At 43.5% G+C, this 27,186-nt stretch overlaps 2 protein-coding genes across 3 annotated transcripts in view; both read right to left on the bottom strand.

The window, feature by feature from the left end:
• Positions 1-6,660, bottom strand: part of LOC129702146 (diacylglycerol kinase theta-like) — a 131,689-nt gene extending 125,029 nt beyond the window's left edge. The window contains exon 1 of one of the 2 annotated variants that reach the window (XM_055643757.1): positions 6,090-6,660. In XM_055643757.1, coding sequence (XP_055499732.1) covers positions 6,090-6,405 — 316 coding nt within the window. In that variant the 5' untranslated portion in view covers positions 6,406-6,660. The remainder of the gene's footprint in view (positions 1-6,089) is intronic. The other variant, XM_055643765.1, reaches the window with a different exon arrangement.
• A 6,048-nt stretch (positions 6,661-12,708) lies between these two features.
• wdr32 (WD repeat domain 32) overlaps positions 12,709-27,186 on the bottom strand; it is a 35,350-nt gene continuing 20,872 nt past the window's right edge. Inside the window, exons 6-7 of the mRNA XM_055643776.1 lie at positions 25,813-25,958; positions 12,709-13,800 (exon numbers count right to left, since the gene is read on the bottom strand). Of these exons, the coding sequence (XP_055499751.1) occupies positions 13,432-13,800; positions 25,813-25,958 (515 nt within the window). The 3' untranslated portion in view covers positions 12,709-13,431. The remainder of the gene's footprint in view (positions 13,801-25,812; positions 25,959-27,186) is intronic.

Consider the following 27,186-nt stretch of genomic DNA (forward strand, 5'->3'; position numbering starts at 1 on the left):
AGTAGCTCCAGAAATAGTGGATGCATTAGTAATAATCTTTCAAAACTCTTTAGATTCTGGAGTAGTTCCAGAGGATTGGCGGGTAGCAAACGTAACCCCACTTTTTAAGAAAGGGAGGGAGAGAGAAAAACGGGGGAATTACAGACCAGTTAGTCTAACATCGGTAGTGGGGAAACTGCTAGAGTCAGTTATTAAAGATGGGATAGCAGCACATTTGGAAAGTGGTGAAATCATTGGACAAAGTCAGCATGGATTTACGAAAGGTAAATCATGTCTGACGAATCTTATAGAATTTTTCGAGGATGTAACTAGTAGCGTGGATAGGGGAGAACCAGTGGATGTGGTGTATCTGGACTTCCAGAAGGCTTTCGGCAAGGTCCCACATAAGAGATTAGTATACAAACTTAAAGCACATGGCATTGGGGGTTCAGTATTGATGTGGTTAGAGAACTGGCTGGCAAACAGGAAGCAAAGAGTAGGAGTAAACGGGTCCTTTTCACAATGGCAGGCAGTGACTAGTGGGGTACCGCAAGGCTCAGTACAGGGACCCCAGCTATTTACAATATATATTAATGATCTGGATGAGGGAATTGAAGGCAATATCTCCAAGTTTGCGGATGACACTAAGCTGGGGGGCAGTGTTAGGTGTGAGGAGGATGCTAGGAGACTGCAAGGTGACTTGGATAGGCTGGGTGAGTGGGCAAATGTTTGGCAGATGCAGTTTAATGTGGATAAATGTGAGGTTATCCATTTTGGTGGCAAAAACGGAAAAGCAGATTATTATCTAAACGGTGGCCGATTGGGAAAGGGGGAGATGCAGCGAGACCTGGGAGTCATGGTACACCAGTCATTGAAGGTAGGCATGCAGGTGCAGCAGGCAGTAAAGAAAGCGAATGGTATGTTGGCTTTCATAGCAAGAGGATTTGAGTATAGGAGCAGGGAGGTTCTACTGCAGTTGTACAGGGTCTTGGTGAGACCACACCTGGAGTATTGCGTGCAGTTTTGGTCTTCAAATCTGAGGAAGGACATTATTGCCATAGAGGGAGTGCAGAGAAGGTTCACCAGACTGGTTCCAGGGATGTCAGGACTGTCTTATGAAGAAAGACTGGATAGACTTGGTTTATACTCTCTAGAATTTAGGAGATTGAGAGGGGATCTTATAGAAACTTACAAAATTCTTAAGGGGTTGGACAGGCTAGATGCAGGAAGATTGTTCCCGATGTTGGGGAAGTCCAGGACAAGGGGTCACAGCTTAAGGATAAGGGGGAAATCCTTTAAAACCGAGATGAGGAGAACCTTTTTTCACACAGAGTGGTGAATCTCTGGAACTCTCTGCCACAGAGGGTAGTTGAGGCCAGTTCATTGGCTATATTTAAGAGGGAGTTAGATGTGGCCCTTGTGGCCAAGGGGATCAGAGGGTATGGAGAGAAGGCAGGTACGGGATACTGAGTTGGATGATCAGCCATGATCATATTGAATGGCGGTGCAGGTTCGAAGGGCCGAATGGCCTACTCCTGCACCTAATTTCTATGTTTCTATGTTTCTATGTGAGGTGCGTGAGTGTCTGTGGCCCATTATGCAGGTTACTATGTCCTGTATGGTCAGGTCAGGTCTTCATTGTCATAGGCACAAGTTCGGTGAGGTACAGGTATAATCAAATCTTGAGAGGAGAACGGGTAAGACTGTTGCAAACACAAAAACAAGATTTGTGCAAAGCACATTTAGAAACAAAACAAGTCCATGGTGTGGAGTGTTTTGAGTGCGGTAGAAACTGCACTGGACCAGGCTTTTAGACAGGCACATGGATATGCAGGGAATGGAGGGGGGTATGGTTACGAGTGGGCAGAGGACATTAGTTTAACTTGGCATTATGTTCAGCAATGATATTATGGGCTGAAGGGCCTGTTCCGGTACTGTACTGTAATAAGAGTCATACAGTGATACAGTGTGGAAACAGGTCCTTCAGCACAACTTGCCCACACCGGCCAACAATGTCCCAGTTACACTAGGCCTACTTGCCCACATTTGGTCCATATCCCTCGAAATCCCTGTCCTATCCATGTACCTGTCAAACTGTTTCTTAAATGTTGGGACAGTCCCTGCCTCAACTTCCTCCTCCAGCAGCTTGTTCCATACACCCACCACCCTTTGTGTGAAAAAGTTACCCCTCATATTCCTATTAAATCTTTTCCCCTTCACCTGGGCAAGAGACTCTGTGCATCTAACCGATATATTCCTCTCATGACTTTATATACCTCTATAAGATCATCCCTCATCCTCCTGTGCTCCAAGGAATAGAGACCCAGCCTACACAACTTTTCCCTATAGCTCAGACCCTCTAGTCCTAGCAACATCCTCGTAAATCTTCTCTGTACCCTTTCCAGCTTGATAACATCTTTCATATAACATGGTGCCCAGAATTGGACACAATACTCTAAATACAGCCTCACCAATGTCTTGTACAACTGCAACATGACCTCCCAACGTCATTGATATAGGTGACAAACAGTAGCAGGCCAGCACCGAACCCTGAGGCACACCACTAGTCACAGACCTCCAATCCGAGATGCAACCTTCCACTATCACCCTCTGCTTCCTTCCACATAGGCAATTTTGTATCCATTCAGTTATCTCTCCTTGGATCCCATGCAATCTAACCTTCCAGAGCAGCCTACCATGCGGAACCTTGTCAAATGTTTTACTGAAGTCCACATCTACAGCTCAAATGATACATATTCCAGATGCAGCCTAAGCAAAGTCCTACAGACCTACATCATTACTTTTTTTCAAAAAAGCCGATTAAGCTACAAACCTGCACTTCTTTGGTATGTGGAAGGAAACTGGAGCACCCGTGATCACGGATAGAATATGCAAACTTCACACAGACAGAACCCAAGGTCAAGACTGAACCCGGATCTCTGGTGTTGTGAGGCAGCAGCTCTGTCAGTATAGTCTTTAATTTGACTGGATAGCAAGTAAACATAGAAACATAGAAATTAGGTGCAGGAGTAGGCCATTCGGCCGTTCGAGCCTGCACCGCCATTCAATATGATCATGGCTGATCATCCAACTCAGTATCCCGTACCTGCCTTCTCTCCATACCCCCTGATCCCCTTAGCCACAAGGGCCACATCTTATCACTGTGTCTTGGTGCTCGTGACAATAATAAACTGAATAAAAACGTAACTAAACTAGCAGCCCAAATGTAATGGGGAAATTATACAGTTAATAGCAAGGCCCTTCATTACATTGTTGTACAGCGGGATATTTGGGTCCAAGTCCATAACTGCCCAAAAGTGGCAACATAAGTAGATAAAGTGGTAAAGAAGGCACATGGTATGCTTGCCTATCCGACTAGATAGCACGCAACTACAAAGTATTCACTGCACCTGGGTACACGTGACAATAATAAACTAAATGAAGTATAAGAATCAGAAAGTCATGGCAGGACCACGCTGCACACCACTGAGGCCGTCACACCATGGGACTGATTGTTGGTGAGATTTATGCCAGGAAACATTTCCACGCTGGCACCGTTGATGCTGATCGGGTGTGTACTGCACCACGATTCCTGTGTACTCCTTCCTGTACCCCGTCTCATCCTTGTTTGAGATCCGCCCCACCACGGTGTAATCTGCAAATTTATATATCATTGTTCTGTTGCTGGTACAAATTACAATTAAACACTCTTGACTGGACCAACATGAAACCCCGATGGAGATGTGTAACGTCTACTTTCTGAGGAGAGGGTGAAAGACCAAGGTGTGAGAAACAGATGAATTCCAGTTTCCCTTTCCACAGATGCTGTCTGACCTGCTGCATTTTCTGCTTCTTTCAGTTTTCCAGCATCTGCAGATTTGATTTCATCGGCCTGAAATGTTAACTGGTTCTCTCTCCATAGATGTTGCTTGATTTCTGTATATTTCAAGCTTTTTCTAGTTCAAATTTCACTCTTCTTAAATGTTAAAAACAAAAGTGTGCAGAAGAATGAGAATAGAGGTAGCTTTACACTGGCAGGCAGGCAGAGTCACATCCCCACTTCAGGGAGTCCACTGTGCTACGTGTCAGAACCTGTGTGCTGGGTCACACACTGCCTCATTGTTGCAGGGATGGGTGTGTACAGTTGAGTCCACCAAAAGAAGATGAGGCACATCATTAAATCCTGGATGATTTTCCATGACGTGTGTTTCTAACTCTCCTATTTCCAGGTTGCGCCATTTCAAAAGTAATGCCGTCAGCAGGTTATCACATTTGTTTTAGAAACATAGAAAATGGGTGCAGGAGCAGGCCATTCGGCCCTTCGAGCCAGCACCGCCATTCATTGCGATCATGGCTGATCGTCCCCTATCAATAACCCGTGCCTGCCTTCCCTTATCCCTTGATCCTATAGCCTTGACTGAAATAGGATACTATATCCACTAGCCCTAGAGCTGTTTGGTAGCCCAGTTCAAAACAATATCTAACTCTCTTAAATCCAAGTCCAGTGAGACACTTTGGCCTCTTCACTGCCCTCTGTGGCAGGGAATTCCACAAATTCACAACTCTCTAGTGGTGAAAAGGTTTTTTCTCACCTCAGTCTTAAATGACCTCCCCTTTATTCTAAGACTGTGGCCCCTGGTTTCTAGACTTGCCCAACATTGGTAACATTTTGCCTGCATCTAGCTTGTCCAGTCCTTTTATAATTTTATATGTTTCTATAAGATTCCCCCTCATCCTTCTAAACTCCAGTGAATGCAAGCCTAGTCTTTTCAATCTTTCCTCATATGACAGTCCCGCCATCCCAGGGATCAATCGTAGATCAATCTCGTGAACCTACGCTGCACTGCCTCAATCACAAGGATGTCCTTCCTCAAATTAGGAGACTAAAACTGTACACAATACTCCAGATGTGGTCTCACCAGAACCCTATACAACTGCAGAAGAACCTCTTTACTCCTATACTGAAATCCTCTTGTTATGATGGCCAACATTCCATTAGCTTTCTTCACTGCATGCTGTACCTGTAAGCCAACGGATGCCTTCTTGATAAGTACAGCTCTCACCCGCCTGAGCTCCAAGGAATAGTCATATCCTGCCCATCCTCTCCCTGTAGACGTTGGTGAGGCTACAGTTGGAGTATCGTGTATCAAAACTGAACACAATACTCCAACTGTAGCCTCACCAATGTCTTGTGCACAATAACATAACATCCCAACATCCATATCCAATACACTGACTGATGAAGGCCAATGTATCGAAAACCTTCTTGACCACCCTTTCGACCAAAGATCATGCTTTCGACCTGTGACACAATTTTTGGGGAACCGACAACATTCATCCACTACGTCACTGTGGAACCATGTTGCAGTGTGTGCCATCTCCTAAATACCCTACACTTCGCCTTTGACCTTCTGTACATTTTAACAATATTTGATAATACAATAGTTAATAATCAATAATACTTGGTAAGCAGGTCATAATCATGCAATACAGTAGCATAACTACAACAAATTACATACAAGATCATAGTTGCTGCAATAATAAGCTTACAACTGTGATCTGTGTCTTTGGCTGAACTGTGGACAGATCTTTGCACGATTATGGTCCGGTTACCGAGAATTACTGATTAGTAATTTATTCTATTATTGTATAATTTTCCATTATTGATTGTTGATTGCGTGTTGTGGCATTTATGAGGTTGTTATGATGCAGCAAATATAAAGTTCACATTACATATGACTAACACTCTTGACTGGTCGGTAGGTCAGAACACACGGTGGCCACTCGGCCCCTTTAGCGGCTGCAGCACCCTCGCTGCGCCTCAACAAAGGCGATCACTCAGAGTGAAGGACCTATCCCACCCTCCTACCCCAACACCTGCGGCCCCTCGGCCCATCCCACCCTCCTACCCCAACTCCCAGTCTCTTTGGCCCGTCCCTCTCTCCTACCCCAACTACCGCGGCCCCTCGGCCCGTCCCTCCCTCCTACCCCGTCCCCTCGGCCCTGCTGACCCCCCCCCATCCATTCCCGCGGCCCCTCGGCCCGTTCCTCTCTCCCACCCCAACTCCCGCGGCCCCTCGGCCCGTCCCGCCCGGCTGCCCCGCACTCACAGTCGCACTGGAAGCCGCCCAGCCCCCAGATGAAGTCGGTGCAACGCTGGCAGTAGCTGGGCTTGGTCAGCGTCACCTTCCGCAGCCGGTGGCCGTGGGCCGGGCGCCTCCGCGGGCCGGAGTCGGGGAACAGACCCGGACCCGGCCCCGGGAGCCGGGGGAGCCGAGCTCGACTCTCCGCCATCCGTCTGCGCCCCGCCCTGGCCTCGCCGCTGCCGCAGGGCGGGGCTGCCCGGGGACCGGCCCCAGCCGCCGCCGCCGCCGCCGCACTCCGGCCCAGTTCGCCCCGCCGCCCGTCCACCGTCCGCCCGGACATCCAGCACCGGCCCGCCCGCGGGAAGCACAGGCCTGGCCCCAGGCGGGGACACGAGCCGACACGGGGCGGGGGAGGAGACACAACCCGGGGAGAGGGGAGGAGAGGAGAGATGGTTCCGCGGGCTGGGAGGAGGAGAGAAGGTCCAGGGGAGAGGCTGGAGGGGCAGAGAGGGGGGAGGTGGGGAGGCTGAGGAGGATATGGGAGGGGGAAGAGGAGGAGATGGGGGGAGGAGAGGAGGAGGTGGGGAGGAAGTGGGGAGGAAGAGGAGGAGGAGGGGGGGGGGGGGGGGGGGGGGGGGAGGTGGGAAAGAGGAGGTGGGGGGGGGGGGGGTGGTGGGAAAGAGGAGGAGGTGAAGAAAGAAAGAGGGGGAGGTGGGGAGGAGGAGGTGGGAGGGTCAGAAGGGGAGGAGGGTTCTGAACTGCACTGTGTAGTCTTGTACTTATGTGCACACTACCTGTTGGACTTGTGTCTGTATTAATTGTACTCGTATATAGTCTGATTTTGCTGCACAAGGGCTGAGCTGTCAGCAAAGCCAGATTCTCCAGGAGAAGATTCAAAGTATCTCAGTGCACCACAGAGGGTGGAGAGGTGATTCGGTTGTTTGTTTTAGTTATAGAATCAGACACCACACAAACATGGCAATAATCAAAGGTCATGTGGACTGAAGGGGCGGCCAGTGCCAGAGGCCCGGGTTTGATCCTGACCTCAGGTGTTGTCTGAATGCACTATCTCCCTGTGACCTCGTGGGTTTCCTTTGAGTTCTCCAGTTTCCTCACACATCCCAAACGCATGCGGGTTTGTGGGTTAATTGGCCTCTGTAAATTGCTCCTCAGGTGCAGGAGGTGGAAGCGAAAGTGGGATAACAGAACAAGAGTGAACAATGATCAATGTGAACTCAATGAGCCGAAGGGCCTGTTTCCATGTATCTTTCAATCAATTTCTCAATTAAACCAGGGGTTCAAGCCCACCTCGTCCAAACTGACCACAATCCTAATCCAGTGTGTGGAAACAAGGAAATGCTGATGCTGGTTTACATATAAGGACAGAGTGCTGGAGTAACTCGGCAGCATCTCTGAAGAAGATGGATACATGAGGTTTCAGGGCAGGCTGCCCAGGCTAATCATGGTATCTCTCGAACCCCTTCCAGACAAAGAACATATTCAAATACGGTTTAAATGTTGTGATTATATCTGTCTGCACTTTCCAGGGAAGCTAATTCCATGACACCCACTACCTTCCATGTGCAATACCTACCTAACAGATCTCTTTGAAATTTCTCATTTTATTATTCTGCTCTCTAGTTCTAGACTCCCCTGTCCCGAGAAAAAAAAAGACCAGCTATGCTATCAATGTCCCCTCAGAATTTTCTAACCCTCAATAAGGTCACCCCTTGGTCATCTCTGTGCCAGTGAAAATAAGACCAGCCTTCCACTCTCTTCTAACTACAGCCCTCCATTCCAGGCATTATACCAAGAAATCTCCTCTGCACTCTTTATTTTCACCGCATCCTTCCTGTAGTGCGGTCACAACAGAACCCAATGCTCCGTGCAGTCTCACCGGTGTTTTGTACCGTTGCAACGTGACGTCCCTAGGCTGATGAAGGCAGGCATGTGAATGCCATCCTCACAGTACTCTCCAGTGTTGCCACTTGGCAAACTCAGGACTTGCAATCCAAGATCTCAGACATCAGGTCACTAACATTTGATTTACCAAAGTATTACTCACACTTGTCTGGATTAAATTCCACCTGCCACTGTGCCACCCAACTTTATGTCTCACTTTATCCTCTCAGTCGTTTATAGACTTAGTACTGCAACACAGAAACAAGTCTCTTGGCTGTGCTAACCAAGTTGTTGAACCAAGCTAATCCCACTTGCCAGGCCCATATCCTTCCAAACATGTCCAAGTGTCTTTTAAATGTTATAAATGCACCCACTGCTACCACTTCCTCTGGCAGTTCATTCCCTATAATGTGCACCACCCTCTACTTACCCATTAGATCCCTTTTAATTCTCCCCTTCTAATACAGTATATGCCCTCTAGTTTAGACCCCAACCCCAGGGAAATTGTGGCTATTAACCGTATCTGTGCTCCTCCTCTTTATAATACTAAGTCTTCATCTTGTTTGTGGCTGTGTGGCTGTCTGTGTGCGTGAGAGAGAGAGAGAGAGAGAGAGAGAGAGAGAATATCTGGTTAATTCCTATTTTCTTCCAAACACTAGGCCACAGCCTTCCCATTTTCACACATCCTACTCACATTTTTCCCGTTGAGGCGATAAACATCATCCCGTCGCATTCCCACCTATATTTCCAAAGTTATTAATCGCTTAAAGTTTTAAAAACAGCCCTAAAACTGTTTGATTTCAAGGTTTTCAAGGCAGGACGGGACTGCCTTGCCAGGAGGGAGGAACACTCTGGGACGGAGGGGCACTCCAGCACTCGCGGTGAATAAGTCTACAGCCAGGGCCTCTCCCCCTCCCTCTACCCTCCCTCACTCCGGATTGAAGGGGGAGGCTGAAGAGGAGGGGGAGGGAGTGCTGGGGGATGAGGAGAAATGAGCCACGCCTGCGCAGTTGGGGACTGTAGCTATGTTACGAAATTTTGAGATTTTAAAAATCAAATCTGCAATTTATCCCATCAGATAAAGCATAAAAAGAAGTTTAATTTAATACCTAATCCACTTTCATATCTGCAGTATTAAAAAAGTTATGGCCATTTTCATACTCGAAAATTAGCATCTTGTTCCCTATTGCTTTTCCATTGACAACATAAAAGCTGTGATCGAGGACAGTCAAAAGCCCATAACTTTCCTAAAAATTAAGAGAATTGATTGAAATTTTCAGATATTTTGGATTGAAGCATTCTGAAACAAATATAAAACATCTTACTTGGATGACCTGAAATTAAAGCATATAATTAGTTAATTACCTAATTGTAGATAATTACAAAATTGACCGTTGTGACGCAAAGAGTAATAAACACCCAGACTGCCTTGAAAATTCAAAAATGTTAAATTCTCAAGATCTCAAGCTTTAATATTATTGTATTATATGCTGTAAGTCCGTAACAGATAGGTAAATAAATTACAATTTCTAGCAATAGACCAAGTCTTTATGGTACATTGGCATATCATAATCAGTAGCATCATCATACTCCTCAGATTGTAACCAATAAGCAACTCTGTACACCTTGTTTTTCCTCAACTTTTTAATTTTGGCATTCTAAACCACAGGTTTTTGCTCTTCAAACCACGCAAGACATGCCTTTCTGCCCACTGCTCTCCCATTAAGAATGTCCTGTAGATCATCACATTTGGAGTAGTCCAAATTCGGATAATCTCTGCGAATGCTGTCTAAATCAGTCTCTTTTGCTGGGCAATTGGATTGACAATTTTGCATTTCTTCTTCGGAGACATCTGTTTAAAATGTAAAGGAAAAGAAACACTGCACAGCATTAACAAAAACAAGTTATTATTTGCAGTTTTAGAAAAAAGGTAGAAATGATAAAGTTAAACGCTAAAACAAATATTTCATCTAAATTCAATTGCTAGATCTAACCATCTATCCATTTCTTAAGAAAAGGCTATTTTTTTTTTTAAATAGCCTAACCTAAGTATCCAAACAACAAACTAATCCCATTCACAGAAGATTTTTAAATCTCACTGTCATGAATTTATATGCCAACTGGAAGGAATTTAATGTTTATTTCCCATAAATTAATCTAGAAACATTCACTCTCACTATAATCAAAATTATTATTTTTTGCAGAATACATGTGACTAAAACTGTTGTGAATATTTAGTAAAAAATATTGATTATGTATAGACAATTACACAAAATATAGACGATTTAGATACTCTTATGACATGATTGTCCAAAAAAAAAGAGGATTTAAATCATCTTGCGAGTGTGTGTTTCTGGAATGCGATCGATTGGAACGTTACCGTGAAATTTAACCCCATATCGGCAGGCAAAGACATGGCCGAATCGTTTGGGGACTAAATAACATTTTCGCAATGTAAAATTAGACCAAAGCTACCCCAAGAAGCAAGATTATATGTGAAATACATGACTTACCCTTTGTTTTGTCCTGATATTACAATCCGTCACGTTGAGGGCGTTAGAAGTCACGTTTTACTTTAATCCAACTATTAAATTGTCCAGCGATTTTTTTAAATCCGGGAACGGAAGTCCGATCGATTTTTCTTCATCGACTAGCAGCCCGAGGAAATTGCTCTCCGACAAGGGATACAAATCTGCATTTTAATCCCGCCCCCCCCCAAAGGTGCCAAAGTCGCGCACACAGCCCGTGGCAGATCTGCAGCGCTGCTGAAGGTAGGTTTTGTAACATCGCTAGACTATGAGTGAATGGTGTAATATTGCGTTGGGGGAACAGGTGAGTGGTGGAATCTTATGTTGGGGAGCAGACCCAACGGGTCTACACTTGGTCTAGTGATTTTATTGCCATAGAGGGAGTGCAGAGAAGGTTCACCAGACTGATTCCTGGGATGTCAGGACTGTCTTATGAAGACAGACTGGATAGACTTGGTTTATACTCTCTAGAATTTAGGAGATTGAGAGGGGATCTTATAGAAACTTACAAAATTCTTAAGGGGTTGGACAGGCATAGATGCAGGAAGATTGTTCCCGATGTTGGGGAAGTCCAGGACAAGGGGTCACAGCTTAAGGATAAGGGGGAAATCCTTTAAAACCGAGATGAGGAGAACTTTTTTCACACAGAGAGTGGTGAATCTCTGGAACTCTCTGCCAGAGGGTAGTTGAGGCCAGTTCATTGGCTATATTTAAGAGGGAGTTAGATGTGGCCCTTGTGGCCAAGGGGATCAGAGGGTATGGAGAGAAGGCAGGTACGGGATACTGAGTTGGATGATCAGCCATGATCATATTAAATGGCGGTGCAGGCTCGAAGGGCCGAATGGCCTACTCCTGCACCTAATTTCTATGTTTCTAAACCACAAGGTCATCCCTCCTACTCTCCACGTATATATTACTCATCCTGGCCACCCTCTCTTTATAACCCAAATTCTCCAGACCCGATGTTATCCTCGTATATCTTTTCCAGTTTAATACCATTTTCTCAAAGCAACCAACATCATCAGAGACCCACACCACCCTGGCCGCAGGAACAGGAGCCTAAAAACCATTACATCCACATTCAAGAACAGCTTTTCCCCAGCAACCAGCAGGCTCTTAAAAACTACACACTAACTGATGAACTATGGGCTGTCCTGAATTTAACTTACTTTGCACAACTATTGGGGTTATTCATTTGTTGTATTTTTTGTTTATTATCGCTGTCTATTGTGTTTACATACCAATTGTGCTGTTGCAAGTAAGAGTTTCATTGTTCTGTTGTGGGTACATCTGACAATTAAAACACTCTTGCCTATATCAGGGCGACCAGAACGCACACATTATTCCAAGAGCAGCCTTACCCACGTCTTGTACAGCTTTAACATTACCTCCTGTACTCAATAACCTGACTGATTAAGGTTGGCATATTAAATGCCTTCTCCATCATCCAGTCTCACTGTATCGCCACTTTTAAGTTAAATCCCTGCACATTCTAGGTACCTCTGTTCTGCAACCATTCCCAGGGCTCTATCATTTGCCGTCCAGCTCTATTCTGTGCTATCTCACCAAATGCAACACCTCACATTAATTTGAATTAAATTCAATCTGCCATTGACTCAGTAGATCAAGATCACATTGTAATCTTAGATGATCCCTTCACTGTCGTATATACCACCAATCTAAAGTGTCACCTGCAAACGTACTAACCACACATACATTCACATCCAAATCATTAAATAATGAACAAGAGTGGACCAGCGCCAATCCCTGAGGCATACCACTTGTTATTGGCTGAAAAACGAGCCTTTACCATATGTTTAAGAAGGAACTGCAGATGCTGGAACATTGAAGGTAGACAAAAATGCTGAAGAAACTCAGCGGGTGCGGCAGCATCTATGGAGCGAAGAAAATAGGCAACGTTTCGGGCCGAAACCCTTCTTCAGACTTTACCATACCTTTGTCTCCCCCCCTTTAAATCAATTTTGCATCCAATTTTCTAGCTCATCCTGGATGCTGTGTAATCAAACCTTTCAGACCAGCCTACGATGCGATACCTATCAAAGGCTTTGCTAAAGTCCATGTATAAAACGTCTCATCAATATTCTTGGTCAGCTCTTCAAAAAACTCAAATTTGAGACACTATTTCCCCATACACTTTCACCAACAAAACCTCTCTCTTCCTACCACCTACGAAACAATGTATGTTCGGCAAGTGGCGTTGCAAATTACTTTTATTAATCGCTTTATGCAGTCGACAGCAAATCTATTGACATTCACAAGTGTTAGGACTCCAATATGAAACGGATACAGGAAATTGAACAACAGCATATTGATGTTGCTAATTTATTAAAATTTAATACCAGCTGCTATGAGAATTTTTGATGTTATGGATATATTTATACTCTGATCTAATAAAAAGAGTATAAATTGTAACATTTCAGAATGTATATTTTTATCTTGTTAAATAATTTACTTTCACGGTCTCGCTAAATATCTACAGGAATGTTAGTCAGTACTTCTGTAATATTGCATTTAAATAGGAAATAAAACTCAAGGTCAAATTTATTATTCCATATCCCAGGGCTTTAACCCAACACATGATATTTCAGCAACTGAACAGTATTTGCAGCATATATACAGTTCCAAGCTAACAAGTTTTACACAAATTGTTGATATAATTTTACATTAGCAGGGCTATAAATCACACAAAACTAGACGATGACTCTTCAAAGCTAACTGCAGGAAAACAGCTTAATCTGTGGAATATCATAACATACACACACTGGTTTATAGGAGTGAACAGAACCAAATGGGATTGGATTTCAGGATGACATCAAATACCTTGAACATGAATCATTATTTTTGATTAGTTGTAATTATGAAAAGATTTTACTTTTGTTTTGAGTTCACAACCCACATGTCGTCTTCCAGGCTGTTCAAAACTTGGGCTGGTACAAGTATACCTGCCCGCTAAGGCACCCAGAGGCAAGCTGGCAGTGAGTGGGTGAGAACTTGGTTGTAAGCACGACATCGCTGTGTGAGTAAATAGTCCTGATCTCCTGCAGCGAGACTGCTTCTCTTGGCAAGCAATCGCACAGTTCGTTGCAATGGCTGTCAAACCCTAACAAGCGAATCCCATAGCCAAAAGGCGAACAAATCAATCGGCCGTCTGGACTGAAGCAAAGTTCCTTAATGTAACCACGGCCTACGTTCGCTTCTTCAATATAGTGCGTGAGGCAAAGCGATGAACGAGGGGAGGATGTCCGGACTGGAGGCCCATCTTGGAATTCATAGATGCAAGTCCACTGGTTAGAAACAAACACAAGTATGTCATTGGACTTCTCAAATATTGGAAACTCATCCGTAAAATAAATGGCTTTAGCGAGTCAGATTAAAGAGAGTCCCAAAGCTTTTCATATCTATATTAAAAACAAGACGGTAACCAGGGAGAAGATAGAACCCTTCAAGGATAATGGAGGGAATTTGTGCTTGGCATCTAGCGATGTCAGTGAGGTACCAAACAAGTACTTTACATTTGATTTTTACACCAAGGAGAAGGGCATGGAGGATAGTGAGATCAGTATGGAGAATACTAATGTACAAGGGTACATTGAGATTAAGGAGGTGTTGGTGTTTGAGGAACATGAAGATGGATAAAGCCCCAGGACCTGATGGAATTTACTCAAAGTTACTGAGAGAGGAGATTGGGGAGCCTTGACAAAGACCTCTGCATCTTCTCTAGTCACAGCACTGGAGAAGAGCTAATGTTGTTCCTTTATTTAAGATAAGAAGGGAAGTAAAGAAAATCCAGGGAATAATAAGGCTGGTGAGCCTCACGGCAGTGGTAGGGAAGGGTACTTTGGGTTAGGATTAACTCCCATTGCCAAGAGAATGGATTCATTAGGGACAGTCAGCTTTGTACATGGCAGGTCGTGCTTACTACCTCGACAGTCACCCATTCCTTCTCTCCAGAGATGCTGCCTGTCCTGCTGAGTTACTCCAGCATTTTGTGTCTATCTTTGATTTAAACCAGCATCTGCAGTTCTTTCTTACACCGGAAAGCTGTCAAGGTATACAGCGGGATAGAGAACATATTCAGAAATGGTCAGGGAGATGGAGTTTAATCTGAGCAAGTGCAAGGTGCTTTAACCTTTGGGAGGTTAAATGCCAGGGGAAGATACACAATCAATGACTTGACCTTAAACAGCATTGACATGTAGAGGGACCTTTGGGTGCAGTTCCATATTTCCCCAAAAGTAGCAACACAGGTAGTTAGTTTAGTTCATTATCAGTGGAACAAAGTACAAAGAAAAGTATTTTTGTTGCGTGCTATCAAGTCAGTGGAATAACTATACATGGTTACAATCAAGCCATTCACAGTGTAAAGATACAGGATAAGGCGCATGGTATGTTTGCCTTCATAGGTTGGTGCATTGGGTATAAGAGTCAGGAAGTCATGATGAAGCTTTATAAGATTTTGGTTGGGCCACATTGGGATATTGCGGCAGTTCTGATCGACCCATTACTGGAAGGATGTGGAGGCTTTGGAGAGGGAGCAGAGGTGGTTTACCAGACTCTGTCTAGCTTACGGTGTATTTGTTACAGGGAGAGGTTAGAGTGGCAATGTTACAACATTTTGAGATTTTAAAAATCAAGTCTGCAATTTATCCCATCAGATAAAGCATAAAAAGAAGTTTAATTTGACATCTAATTCACTTTCATATCTCAAGTATTAAAAAAAGTTATGGCCATGTTCATACTCGGAAATTAGCATCTTGTTCCCTATTGATTGTCTATGGACATAACAAAAAAGCTATGATCGTGGACAGTTAAAAACCCATAACTTTCGTAAAAATTAAGAGAACTGAATGAAATTTTCAGTTATCATAGATTGAAGCATTCTGAAACAAATATAAAACAATCTTACTTGGATGTCCTGATAATTAAAGCATATAATTAGTTAGTTACCCAATTGTAGCTAATTCCAAACTTCAATTACTAGATCTAAACATCTATCCATTTCTTAAGAAAAGATTAACATTTTTAAATAGCCGAAGTGTCCAAACAACATTCACAAAGAATTCACAATAAAACATGATTTTTAAATCTCATTTACATTAATTTATAGGCCAAATGGAAGGAATTTAGTGTTCAATTGCTGTAAATTAATGGCCATTTAAATCTGCTTTCGAGTGGGATCCTGTGGAACGCGCTGGTTTAGAACATTCCCATTGCGGTAGATTTGTGCCCCAAATGCCCAGAAAAATACTGCGGGATTTAATGGGGTCCCAAATTAGCTACTCGCAACATAAAACTTTGTATAAAGGGATCTTAAGAAGCGCTTTTTAATGTAAAAATCAACAACCTACCTTCCGTTGTCCCCTGTATGAGATCCGGCCCGTCGTCGGCTGTCGCGGGTTTAGAGTTTAATTTTTAACTTACTATAATAAGTAAATAAACCCGTAAAATGTAAAAATAGCTCCAGCGAGCGAAACTCCAAGCGATTTTCCGTCAGCAACTAAGTAGGCTGAACAAGCTCGATTTGAACAGCCTAGGGAAAATCGCGTTTTAAACCCGCCCCCCTCTAAACGGCGCCATAATCGTACACACGGGCTGGGACTGATCTGCAGCGACGCTGAAGGTAGGTTTTGCAACATACCTAGTTAGAGAGGGTGCAGAGGAAGATACCTGATAGAAGTATATAAAATTATGAGAGGCATAGATAGGGTAGAGAGTCAGAACCTTTCTCCCAGGTTAGAGGTTATAGCTTTAAGGTTAGAGGGGCAAAGTTCAAGGAAGATGTGCAGGGCAACTTTACACAGAGGGTGGCGATGTCTGGAACCTACTGCCAGGATTGGTGGCTGAGGCAGATGTGATAGTGGTGTTTAAGAGGCTTTTGGATATGTTTATATAAGAGAGAGATCTACAATAATTATAGGCAGCATGGAGTAAAGGAGGTGCTTGAGGAGTATAAAGAATGTAAAAAGAATCTCAAGAAAGAAATTAGAAAAGCTAAAAGAAGATATGAGGTTGCTTTGGCAAGTAAGGTGAAAGTAAATCCTAAGGGTTTCTACAGCTATATTAATAGCAAAAGGATAACGAGGGATAAAGTTGGTTCATTAGAGAGTCAGAGTGGACAGCTATCTGCAGAGCCAAAAGACATGGGGGAGATATTGAACAATTTATTTTCTTCGGTATTCACCAAAGAGAAGGATATTGAATTATGTGAGGTAAGGAAAACAAGTAGAGTAGCTATGGAAACTACGAGGATCAAAGAAGAGGAAGTACTGACACTTTTGAGAAATATAAAAGTGGATAAGTCTCCGGGTCTGGACAGGATATTCCCTAGGACATTGAGGTAAGTTAGTGTAGAAATAGCAGGGGCTATGACAGAAATATTTCAAATGTCATTAGAAACGGGAATAGTTCCGGGGGATTGGCGTACTGCGCATGTTGTTCCATTGTTTAAAAAGGGGTCTAAGAGTAAACCTAGCAATTATAGACCTGTTAGTTTGACGTCAGTGGTGGGCAAATTAATGGACAGGATACTTAGAGATAATATATATAAGCATCTGGTTAAACAGGGTCTGATTAGGAACAGTCAACATGGATTTGTGCCTGGAAGGTCATGTTTGACTAATCTTCTTGAATTTTTTGAAGAGGTTACTCGGGAAATTGACGAGGGTAAAGCAGTGGATGTTGTATACATGGACTTCAGTAAGGCCTTTGACAAGGTTCCTCACGGAAGGTTGGTTAAGAAGGTTCAATGGTTGGGGATTAATGGAGGAGTAGCAGGATGGATTCAACAGTGGCTGAATGGGAGATGCCAGAGAGTAATGGTGGATGGTTGTTTGTCAGGTTGGAGGCCAGTGACTAGTGGGGTGCCACAGGGACTGTGTTGGGTCCACTGTTGTTTGTCATGTACATCAATGATCTGGATGATGGTGTGGTAAATTGGATTAGTAAGTATGCAGATGGTACTAAGATAGGTGGGGTTGTGGGTAATGAAGTAGATCTTCAAAGTCTACACCGAGATTTATGCCAGTTGGAAGAGTGGGCTGAAAGATGGCAGATGGAGTTTAATGCTGATAAGTGTGAGGTGCTACATCTTGGCAGGACAAATCAAAATAGGACGTACATGGTAAATGGTAGGGAATTGAAGAATGCAGGTGAACAGAGGGATCTGGGAATAACTGTGCACTGTTCCCTGAAAGTGGAATCTCATGTAGATAGGGTGGTAAAGAAAGCTTTTGGTGTGCTGGCCTTTATAAATCAGAGCATTGAGTATAGAAGTTGGGATGTAATGTTAAAATTGTACAAGGCATTGGTGAGGCCAATTTTGGAGTATGGTGTACAATTTTGGTCGCCTAATTATAGGAAGGATGTCAACAAAATAGAGCGAGTACAGAGGAGATTTACTAGAATGTTGCCTGGGTTTCAGCAACTAAGTTACAGAGAAAGGTTGACCAAGTTAGGGCTTTATTCTTTGGAGCGCAGAAGGTTAAGAGGCTTGATAGAGGTCTTTAAAATGATGAGAGGGATAGACAGAGTTGACGTGGATAAGCTTTTCCCACTGAGAGTAGGGAAGATTCAAACAAGGGGACATGACTTGAGAATTAAGGGACAGAAGTTTAGGGGTAACATGAGGGGGAACTTCTTTACTCAGAGAGTGGTGGCTGGGAGTGAGCTTCCAGTGAAGGTGGTGAAGGCAGGTTCGTTTTTATCATTTAAAAATAAATTGGATAGTTATATGGACGGGAAAGGTATGGAGGGTTATGGTCTGAATGCAGGTGTATGGGACTAGGGGAGAATACGTGTTCAGCACGGACTAGAAGGGTCGAGATGGCCTGTTTCCGTGCTGTAATTGTTATATGGTTATATGGATATGCAGGGTATGGTGGGAATGGGATCATGTGCAGGCAGATAAGAGTTGTTCTTCGCATCGCGTGAAGCACAGATAAAGCGGACACAAAGATACAATGTTTCAGTTTGAATACCCTTCACCATGTTCTTACCACTTTCTTTAAAAGTCTAAAAGTAAATCACTATTGGTGGAAATCTGATAAAGAGCTGCTGCAAATACTCAGTAGATCAGTCAACAGAGGTTTCATTTCAGAGCAATTATATTTTTTATCCTAACTGGGAAAAGTTTGAAATGAAATGAGTTTCAATAGAAAGCGGGAAGGAGAGAATTTAAAGAATGGGATACAAGTCAGAACAAATTTGAGACATCATGATGCAGGTTGTGACCGCACCCTCTCAACAGGTTGTTGTTGTGACCGCACCTGGAGTAAAGTCAACAGCTCCCAGCTATAGGAACGATGTCGTCAGTTGGAAAGGGTGCAGGAGAGATTCACCAGGATGTTACCTGGGCTTGAGGGCTTGAGTTATAGGGAGAGGTTGGATAGGCTGGGACTTTTTCTTTAGAGCATATAGGCTGTGGGCCGAGGAGCTTTATTCCAGTTTTTCGTGACCCAAGTCACCAAACTACATGAAATTTTCACATATTGCGTAAAAAAATTATATAAATCACCCCTGAAACTCGTCATGAACAAGACTTGCACATTTTTTTATTAAATTAGAGAAAAACCGGAAATATTTAGGGAATTTTTAGTCCAATCAAAGCACGTTTAACATTGAGTTGTCTGCCAGTTGGCCAATCATGCGCTTTGTTTCAGGCTAGCACACATCATAGCTGAGAGGGCTTCACTGATGCCTGTTTTACTGGAGATTCCGATGAAGGTTCTTTGTCATGGAAACTTGCAGCAGGGTAATTGAATTTAGTGAGAAAAGCATTAAGAAGTCTGAAAAATGTGCAGCTAAGTGGATAGAGGTGGAAGAAAGTCTTGAAAGCAAAGTCCCTGCTGAGCACAAAGTTGTGAAACTTTGTTAATCAACTCAAACTGAAAGGTAAGATCTAAAGTCTGAATTTATGAAAATTAATCTGTATGGACTTTAATTAATTTAATTGCACCCTTTATAATGTGAAAAATGAGATTTGGAGGCTGTACATTCACTCATCCATTCACTCATCATTCATTCATTCCTTCACTCACTCACTCATCATTCACTCATGCATTCACTTATTCATTCATTCATGAAGTTGAGGGCCTAAAATATATGCATCAATAATAAGGTAAATTAAACATTTTCACTAATGCCAGCTTGTTGTAGAGTAATAAGTCTTAATCATCTAATATCGGAGCTGCCTGTGATAACTTACGGAAAAGGTGCTCCGATCGCAGGGCCTATGTATTTAACATAGTGAAGCCGCAGTCTCAATTAAAAAGCGGCTGATTCGCGAACGCGGAGCCGCAGATCTTCTCCGCGGGCGGGGTGGACATAGTGCCGTCCATAGCGGCCGTTTTCAGGAAAACGGAGGAATATATCTATATATCTATCTGGAATATTTCTATCTGGAATATATATAGGTATAATAATATATTATATTATTATACCTATATTAGTATCTGGAATATATATAGGTATAATGATATATAGTTTAAATCAAAGATTATAGAGGGAATCCCCGCGATCGGAGCACCTTTTCCGTAAGTTATCACAGGCAGCTCCGAGATTAGATGATTAAGACTTATTAGTCTACAACAAGCTGGCCTTTATAAATCAGAGCATTTAGTATAGAATTTTGGATGTAATGTTAAAATTGTACAAGGCATTGTTGAGGCCAATTCTGGAGTATGGTGTACAATTTTGGTCGCCTAATTATAGGAAGGATGTCAACAAAATAGACAGAGTACAGAGGAGATTTACTAGAATGTTGCCTGGGTTTCAGCAACTAAGTTACAGAGAAAGGTTGAACAAGTTAGGGCTTTATTCTTTGGAGCGCAGAAGGTTAAGGGGGGGACTTGATAGAGGTTTTTAAAATGATGAGAGGGATAGACAGAGTTGACGTGGAAAAGCTTTTCCCACTGAGAGTAGGGAAGATTCAAACAAGGGGACATGACATGAGAATTAAGGGACTGAAGTTTAGGGGTAACATGAGGGGGAACTTCTTTACTCAGAGAGTGGTAGCTGTGTGGAATGAGCTTCCAGTGAAGGTGGTGGAGGCAGGTTCGTTTTTATCATTTAAAAATAAATTGGATAGTTATATGGATGGGAAGGGAATGGACGGTTATGGTCTGAGCGCAGGTATATGGGACTAGGGGAGATTATGTGTTCGGCACGGACTAGAAGGGTCGAAATGGCCTGTTTCCGTGCTGTAATTTGTTATATGGTTATATGGTTTAAATGGACTGCAACACCGAAATAGGCTGCCCATCGTGTAATATGGGCATTGGCCACTAGATGGCGCTTACTTTCCCAATCTCATTTTCTAATTAGTTTAATTAATTAATGTGCAACTTTCGGCAATGACGAGTTATGACATCCTTCTCAATTATATTTCATCTAAATCTGTGGAAAATTTCATGTAGTTTGGTGACTTGGGTCACGAAAACTGATTTCTAGACACATTTTTGATGCTCGGCCCACAGCCGTGTACGAGAATGAGGGGTGACCTTATTGAAGTGTACAAGATCATGAGGGGCATGGATAGAGTGAACGCTCAAAGTCATTTTCAAACTCAAACAAGTTCACTGGCTTCCCATCTCCCACCGGATCATCTACAAAATCCTGGTCCTCACCTACAAAGCCCTCCACCATCTGCCCCCCCACCATATCTCACTGACCTCCTCTCCCCCTATCAACCCTCACAATCCCTCAGATCCACATCAGCCGGTCTCCTCTCCATCCACAAGTCCAACCTCCGCAGTTTTGGGGACAGAGCCTTCTCCAGGGCAGCTCCCAGGCTCTGGAACTCCCACCCCCAACTGATCCGCAATTCCATGTCCCTCACCATCTTCCAGTCCCGCCTCAAGACCCATCTCTTCACCTCTGCCTATCCTTAGCCCCACGTCCCCCTCCCTTTTCATCTGTGCTTGAATTGCCTCATATTGTGTTTTGAATTGAATTCTGTCTTTAATTTGTGTACTAGTCATGTCTCTACTATTTATTTCATTCCGCTTACATGTTTTTCCTCTACTTGCTAAATTTTTGTAAGGTGTCCATGAGACTCTTGAAAGGCGCCCATAAATAAAATTTATTATTATTATTATTATTATTTTTTCCCAGGGTAGAGGATTCTAAAACGAGAGGGCACAGGCTTGTTTGGAGAGGCAAGAGATTTAAGAGGAATCTCTGGGGCAACTTTTACACTCAGAGGGTTGTCCATGTCTGGAATGAGATGCTGGAGGAAGCAACAGAAGTGGGTACTTATTATGACTCTAAAAGACATTTAAAGAGAAATATTGATAGGAAGGGTTTAGAGGATTATGGGCTAAATGCAGAGATGGGACTAGCCCAAAATGCCATTGTGGTTGGTATGGACAAGATGGGCTGAAGAGCCTATTTCTGTGCTGTATTCTATGACTTTATGTCCCTGGGGGAATAGGAGGCAAAGTTGGCAAGTTCACGGATCCATCGTTATCTTTGGAGTCACGGAAGGGCCTGAGCAATGGGGAGAGGCTGGCAGGCTAGGCCTCGACTGAGGGGTGAACTCATAGATGTGTATGAAATAATTAGGGCAATAGACAGAGTAAATGCAGTGTATTTTACCCAGTATAAGGGAATCAATACCAGAGATTGATTTCTTGATAGGCAGAGGTTGGGTCGTCAGCTAGAACCTTTTTATCAAGGTGGAAATGTCCAACACTATAGAGCATAGCAATAAGGTGAGAGGGAGAAAGTGAAATGGAGATGTACGGGGCAAGTTATTTTACACAGAGTGCTATGGGCCTGGAACACATTTCCACATTTTGTGGTGGAGGCAGAGGTGGGGCCTAGAACACATTTCCAGGGGTAGTGGTGGAGGCAGATATGATAGTGGTGTTTAAGAGGCTTTTGATAGGCATATGCAGGGAATGGAAGGATATTGATCATGTACAGGCAGATGAGATCAGTTTAACTTGGCTTCAGAAGAAGGGTTTCGGCCCGAAACGTTGCCTATTTCCTTCGCTCCATAGATGCTGCTGCACCCGCTGAGTTTCTCCAGCTTTTTTGTGTAACCTTAACTTGGCTTCATGTTTGACACAAGTATTATGGGCCAAGGGGCCTGTTCCTGTGCTGTAATGTTCTATTTTCAGAGCTTAATGTGAGAGGGGAACAATTTACTAGAACCTGAGAGGCAACTTTTTCCACACAGATGGTGGTGGGTACATAGAACGAGTTGCCAGAAGAGATAGTTGAGACAGGTGCTATATCAGCATTTAAAATACATTTGAATAGGTATATGAATCGGACAGGTTTGGAGGGACATAGGCCAAACGCAGTAAAATTTCCATGCTGTACGACTCGAATACCTCTAAATGGGAATAGCTTAGATGGAGCATTTTGGTCGGAATGGTTGAATTGTGCTGTGCGCAAAAAAAAATGCTCCTCCACTAATGTCAGTGTAGATTTTCCCTGGGCCGATCAGCAGAGACACCGCTCTGCGGCACGCAACCAAACTTTTCTCCTTTCTTGAAGGTAAATGTGATGAGGGCGACACTGTCACACATCATGTAGACTGCAGCCTCACAGCGCTATAGACCTGGGTTCAATCCTGTCGTCAAGAGCTGTTCTCCCTGTGACAGAGTAGGGTGCACCAAGTTCCTCCCTTATCCAAAAGACGCGTGGGATGATAGCTTAATTGGCTACTAAATTGTCCCCAGTGTGTACGTGAGCGATAGAATTTAGGAGAGTTGCCTAGAACACAATTAATTTCGGATGAATGTTAATGGGTGGTTGAAGACGAGCATGGACTCAGTGGGCTGAAGGGCCTGTTTCCATGAGCTATGGAAGATCCACGGACATTGTGGAAAGAGAGAAGACATTTCAGAAGTCCTGGTTGAGATATATGAATCATTGTTAGTCTCGGATGATATACCGGAAGATTGGAGGGTGGCTAATATTGTGCCCCTATTTAAGGGCTGCAAAGAAGAACCTAGGGACTGTGATGGCGTCTCAGGGATCAGTGCTGGGACCATTGCTGTTTGGGGTTTGTATCAATGACATGCATGAGAATGTACATGGCATGATTAGTAAGTTTGATGATGACACCAAAATAGAAGGTATCGTAGATAGCGAAGATGGTTATCAAAAATTACAGCAGGATCTTGATCAGTTGGGCAAGAGGGCTGATGAATAGCAAATAGCGTTTAATTCAATAAGTGTGAAATGTTCCATTTTCATTAGTCCACAAGTCATAGGGGCAGAATTAGGACAATCGGCCCAACAAATCTATTCCGCCATTCCATCATGGCAGGTCTATCTTTTGCTCTCCACCCCATTTTCCTTCCTTCCCCGTGTAACCTTTGATATCCTCGCTGATCAAGAATGTGTCAACCTTTACTTTAAATACTTGGCCTAAAGCCCTCTGTGGCTTTAGACGACTTTAGAGAGTGCAGAAACTGGCCTTTCGGGCCACCACATCCATGGCCACCAGCACTATTCTACACACTAGGGACAATTTTACCGAAGCCAATTAAGCTACAAACTTGTACGTCTTTGCAGTGTGGGAGAAAACCAGAGCACCCACAGGGAGAACATACATACTCCATACAGATAGCACCTTTAATCAGGATGGAAACCAGGTCTCCGGCTTTGTAGGGCAGCAACTCTACCACTGCACCACTGTGCCACCCACGCCTGCTGTCACAATGAATTCCACAGATTCGCCACCCTCTGGCTAAAGATATTCTTCCTCATCTCCTTTCTAAAGGTATGTCCTTTTATTCTGAGTCTGCTCCCTCTAGTTCGAGACTATCACTCGTGAAAACACTTTGGGAAGTCAAACTAGGGCAAAAGCTTCACAGTGAATATTATAAAGCAGAGGGATCTAGTACTGGTTCAAGGTTACCTGAAAATTGCACCGTAGGTATATAAAGAATGCTTTTGGTAAATTGTCCAGAGTACTGAATAGAGACATTGGAAAGTACAGGAAGGAACTGCAGATGCTGGTTTAAACTAATAGACACAAAAAGCTGGGGTAACTCAGCGAGTCAGACAACACGTACAAGAAGGAACTGCAGATGTTGGAAAATCGAAGGTAGACAAAAATGCTGGAGAAACTCAGCGGGTGAGGCAGCATCTATGGAGCGAAGGAAATGGGCAACGTTTAGGTCGAAACCCTTCTTCAGACAACATCTCTTGAAAAAAGGAATAGGTGACGTTTCGAATCGAGACCCTTCTTCAGACAGCGTCAGGAAAAAGGGAAACGAGAGATATAGATGGTGATGTACCGAGATATAGAACAAATGAATGAAAGACATGCAAAAAAGTAACGGTGATAAAGGAAACAGGCCATTGTTAGCTGTTTACTAGGTTGTTCTGTTAGAATTGATAATTCTGTTACAAGACGCTGGTGAGGCCACATTTGGAGTATTGTGTTCACTTTTGATCACCCTGCTATAGGAAGTATGTCATTAAGCTGGAATGAATGCAGAGGAGATTAACAAGGATGTTGCCAGGACACGAGGGCCTGGGCAATAGGGAGATGGTGGGCAGGGTAAGATTTTATTCTTTGGAGCAGGAGGAGGCCATTCGGCCCTTCGAGCCAGCACCGCCATTCATTGTGATCATGGCTGATCGTCCCCTATCAATAACCCATGCCTGCCTTCGCCCCATATCCCTTGATTCCACTAGCCCCTAGAGTTCTATCTAACTATCTCTTAAATCCATCCAGTGACTTGGCCTCCACTGCCCTCTGTGGCAGGGAATTCCATAAATTCACAGCTGTCTGGGTGAAAACGTTTTTTCTCACCTCAGTCTTAAATGACCTCCCCTTTATTCTAAGACAGTGGCCCCCTGATTCTGGACTCATCCCACATTGGGAACATTTTTCCTGCATCTAGCTTGTGCAGTCCTTTTATAATTTGATACGTTTCTATAAGATTCCCCGTTATCCTTCTAAACTCCAGTGAATACAAGCCTAGTCTTTTCAATCTTTCCTCATATGACAAGTTCCGCCATCTCATGAACAGACAGGGTAAATGCACAGATCTTTTTCCCCCAGAGTTAATCAAGAACTAAGGGGCACAGATTTAACGTGAGAGCAGAAAGAGTGGATCAGAACCTGATGGGCAAGCCAATATAATTGTAATGTAGAAACAAGGTTTATAAAAAAAGCGCAAAGTGCTGGAGTCAATCAACGGGTCAGGCAGCATCTTTGGAGAATATGGATAGGTGACGTTTCGAGACGGGACCCTTCTTCAGTCTAATTGTAATATACTGCTAATGAAAATTAAACCTCTTCCACATGTAGCGTCATTGAATTCACTCACCTCTTGATCGTCACTGTTGCTTGTGCACCGAATTAATGCAGCCCAGCCTTTGGGGTGTAGTTGTAATGATGTAATACAGTTCCCTCGATCTCTTTCTGCAGGAATCTCTGGCGTTAAAACTTCAAGGCTATTGCTTGGAAATCCAGCTGTAATACATGATCATTTTTAATAACTCTGGCACAGATTTCTCCCAGTAAAACACCTTCTTAATTGGTTTGTTTTTTTGAGGAGGTAACCGTGATTATTGATGTAGGCTGCGGACTTTAGGATGGCATATTGTAGGTTAGTGCACCAGGTTTTGCCCCATGGGATGGATCCAAGGTGAGCTGGATAACTGGGTCCGAAACTTCACTATTGTATCCTGGTAACTTTGGCTGGTCGTATTAGGAGTCTCTATAACCATCCAGGGTAGAAACTTACAAAGAATCATCACCTTCCGGGTAAATACATTTCCCATCTCAGGTCCTAAACAGCCAAGTCTAGCAAATATTCTGAAACATTGGTGAGGCCACTTAGTTCTGGTCGCTCTGTTACAGCAAGGATGTGTAAGCTTTGGAGAGGGTGTAGAGGAGGTCTACCAGGATAGTGTCAGGGATGAAATCCCAAATACTAAAGGTCATAGCTTTAACGTAAGAAGGGCAAGGTTTAAAGGGGATGCGCAGGGCAAGCTTTTTTTTCACCTCTAACCCTTTGAGACCTTAGGCTTTGTCCATGGAATTGCTGTGCTACAATGCCGAGAACTATATTCTGCACTCTGTAACTTCCCCCTTGGACTAACTATTGTAATGGAGTTTGGTGATTGAATTTATATACGGTATTAACTGATCAGATTGGATAGCATATAAAAAAGCTTTTCATTGCAACCTTAGTATACGTGCTAATAAAAAACCAAAGTCTACGTCTAAACTACCAATAACCATATCCCTCGATTCCCTCAAAATCCATCTTTCCATCTGTAGTGAATAAACTCAATAAGGAGCCTCGATAACCCTCCTGGGTAGAAATGTACAAAGATTCATCACCTCCCAAGTGAAGACATTTCCCATCTCAGATCTATCCTAGTCAATATTCCAAAACATTGGTGAGGCCACACCTTTTGAGTATTGTCTCCGGTTTTGGTCACCCTGCTATAGGAAGGATGTTGGTAAGCTGGAAAGAGTGCAGAGATGATTTACGTGGATCGTAGAAACATAGAAAATAGGTGCAGGTGTAGGCCATTCAGCCCTTCGAGCCTGCACCGCCATTCAATATGATCATGGCTGATCATCCAACTCAGTATCCTGTACCTGCCTTCTCTCCATACCCCTGATCCCTTTAGCCACAAGGGCCACATCTACCTCCCTCTTAAATATATTTTGTCGGGACTTGAGAGCC

Source organism: Leucoraja erinacea, chromosome 1 (assembly GCF_028641065.1).
Source record: "Leucoraja erinacea ecotype New England chromosome 1, Leri_hhj_1, whole genome shotgun sequence".
In the NCBI taxonomy this organism is placed as follows: Eukaryota; Metazoa; Chordata; class Chondrichthyes; order Rajiformes; family Rajidae; genus Leucoraja; species Leucoraja erinaceus.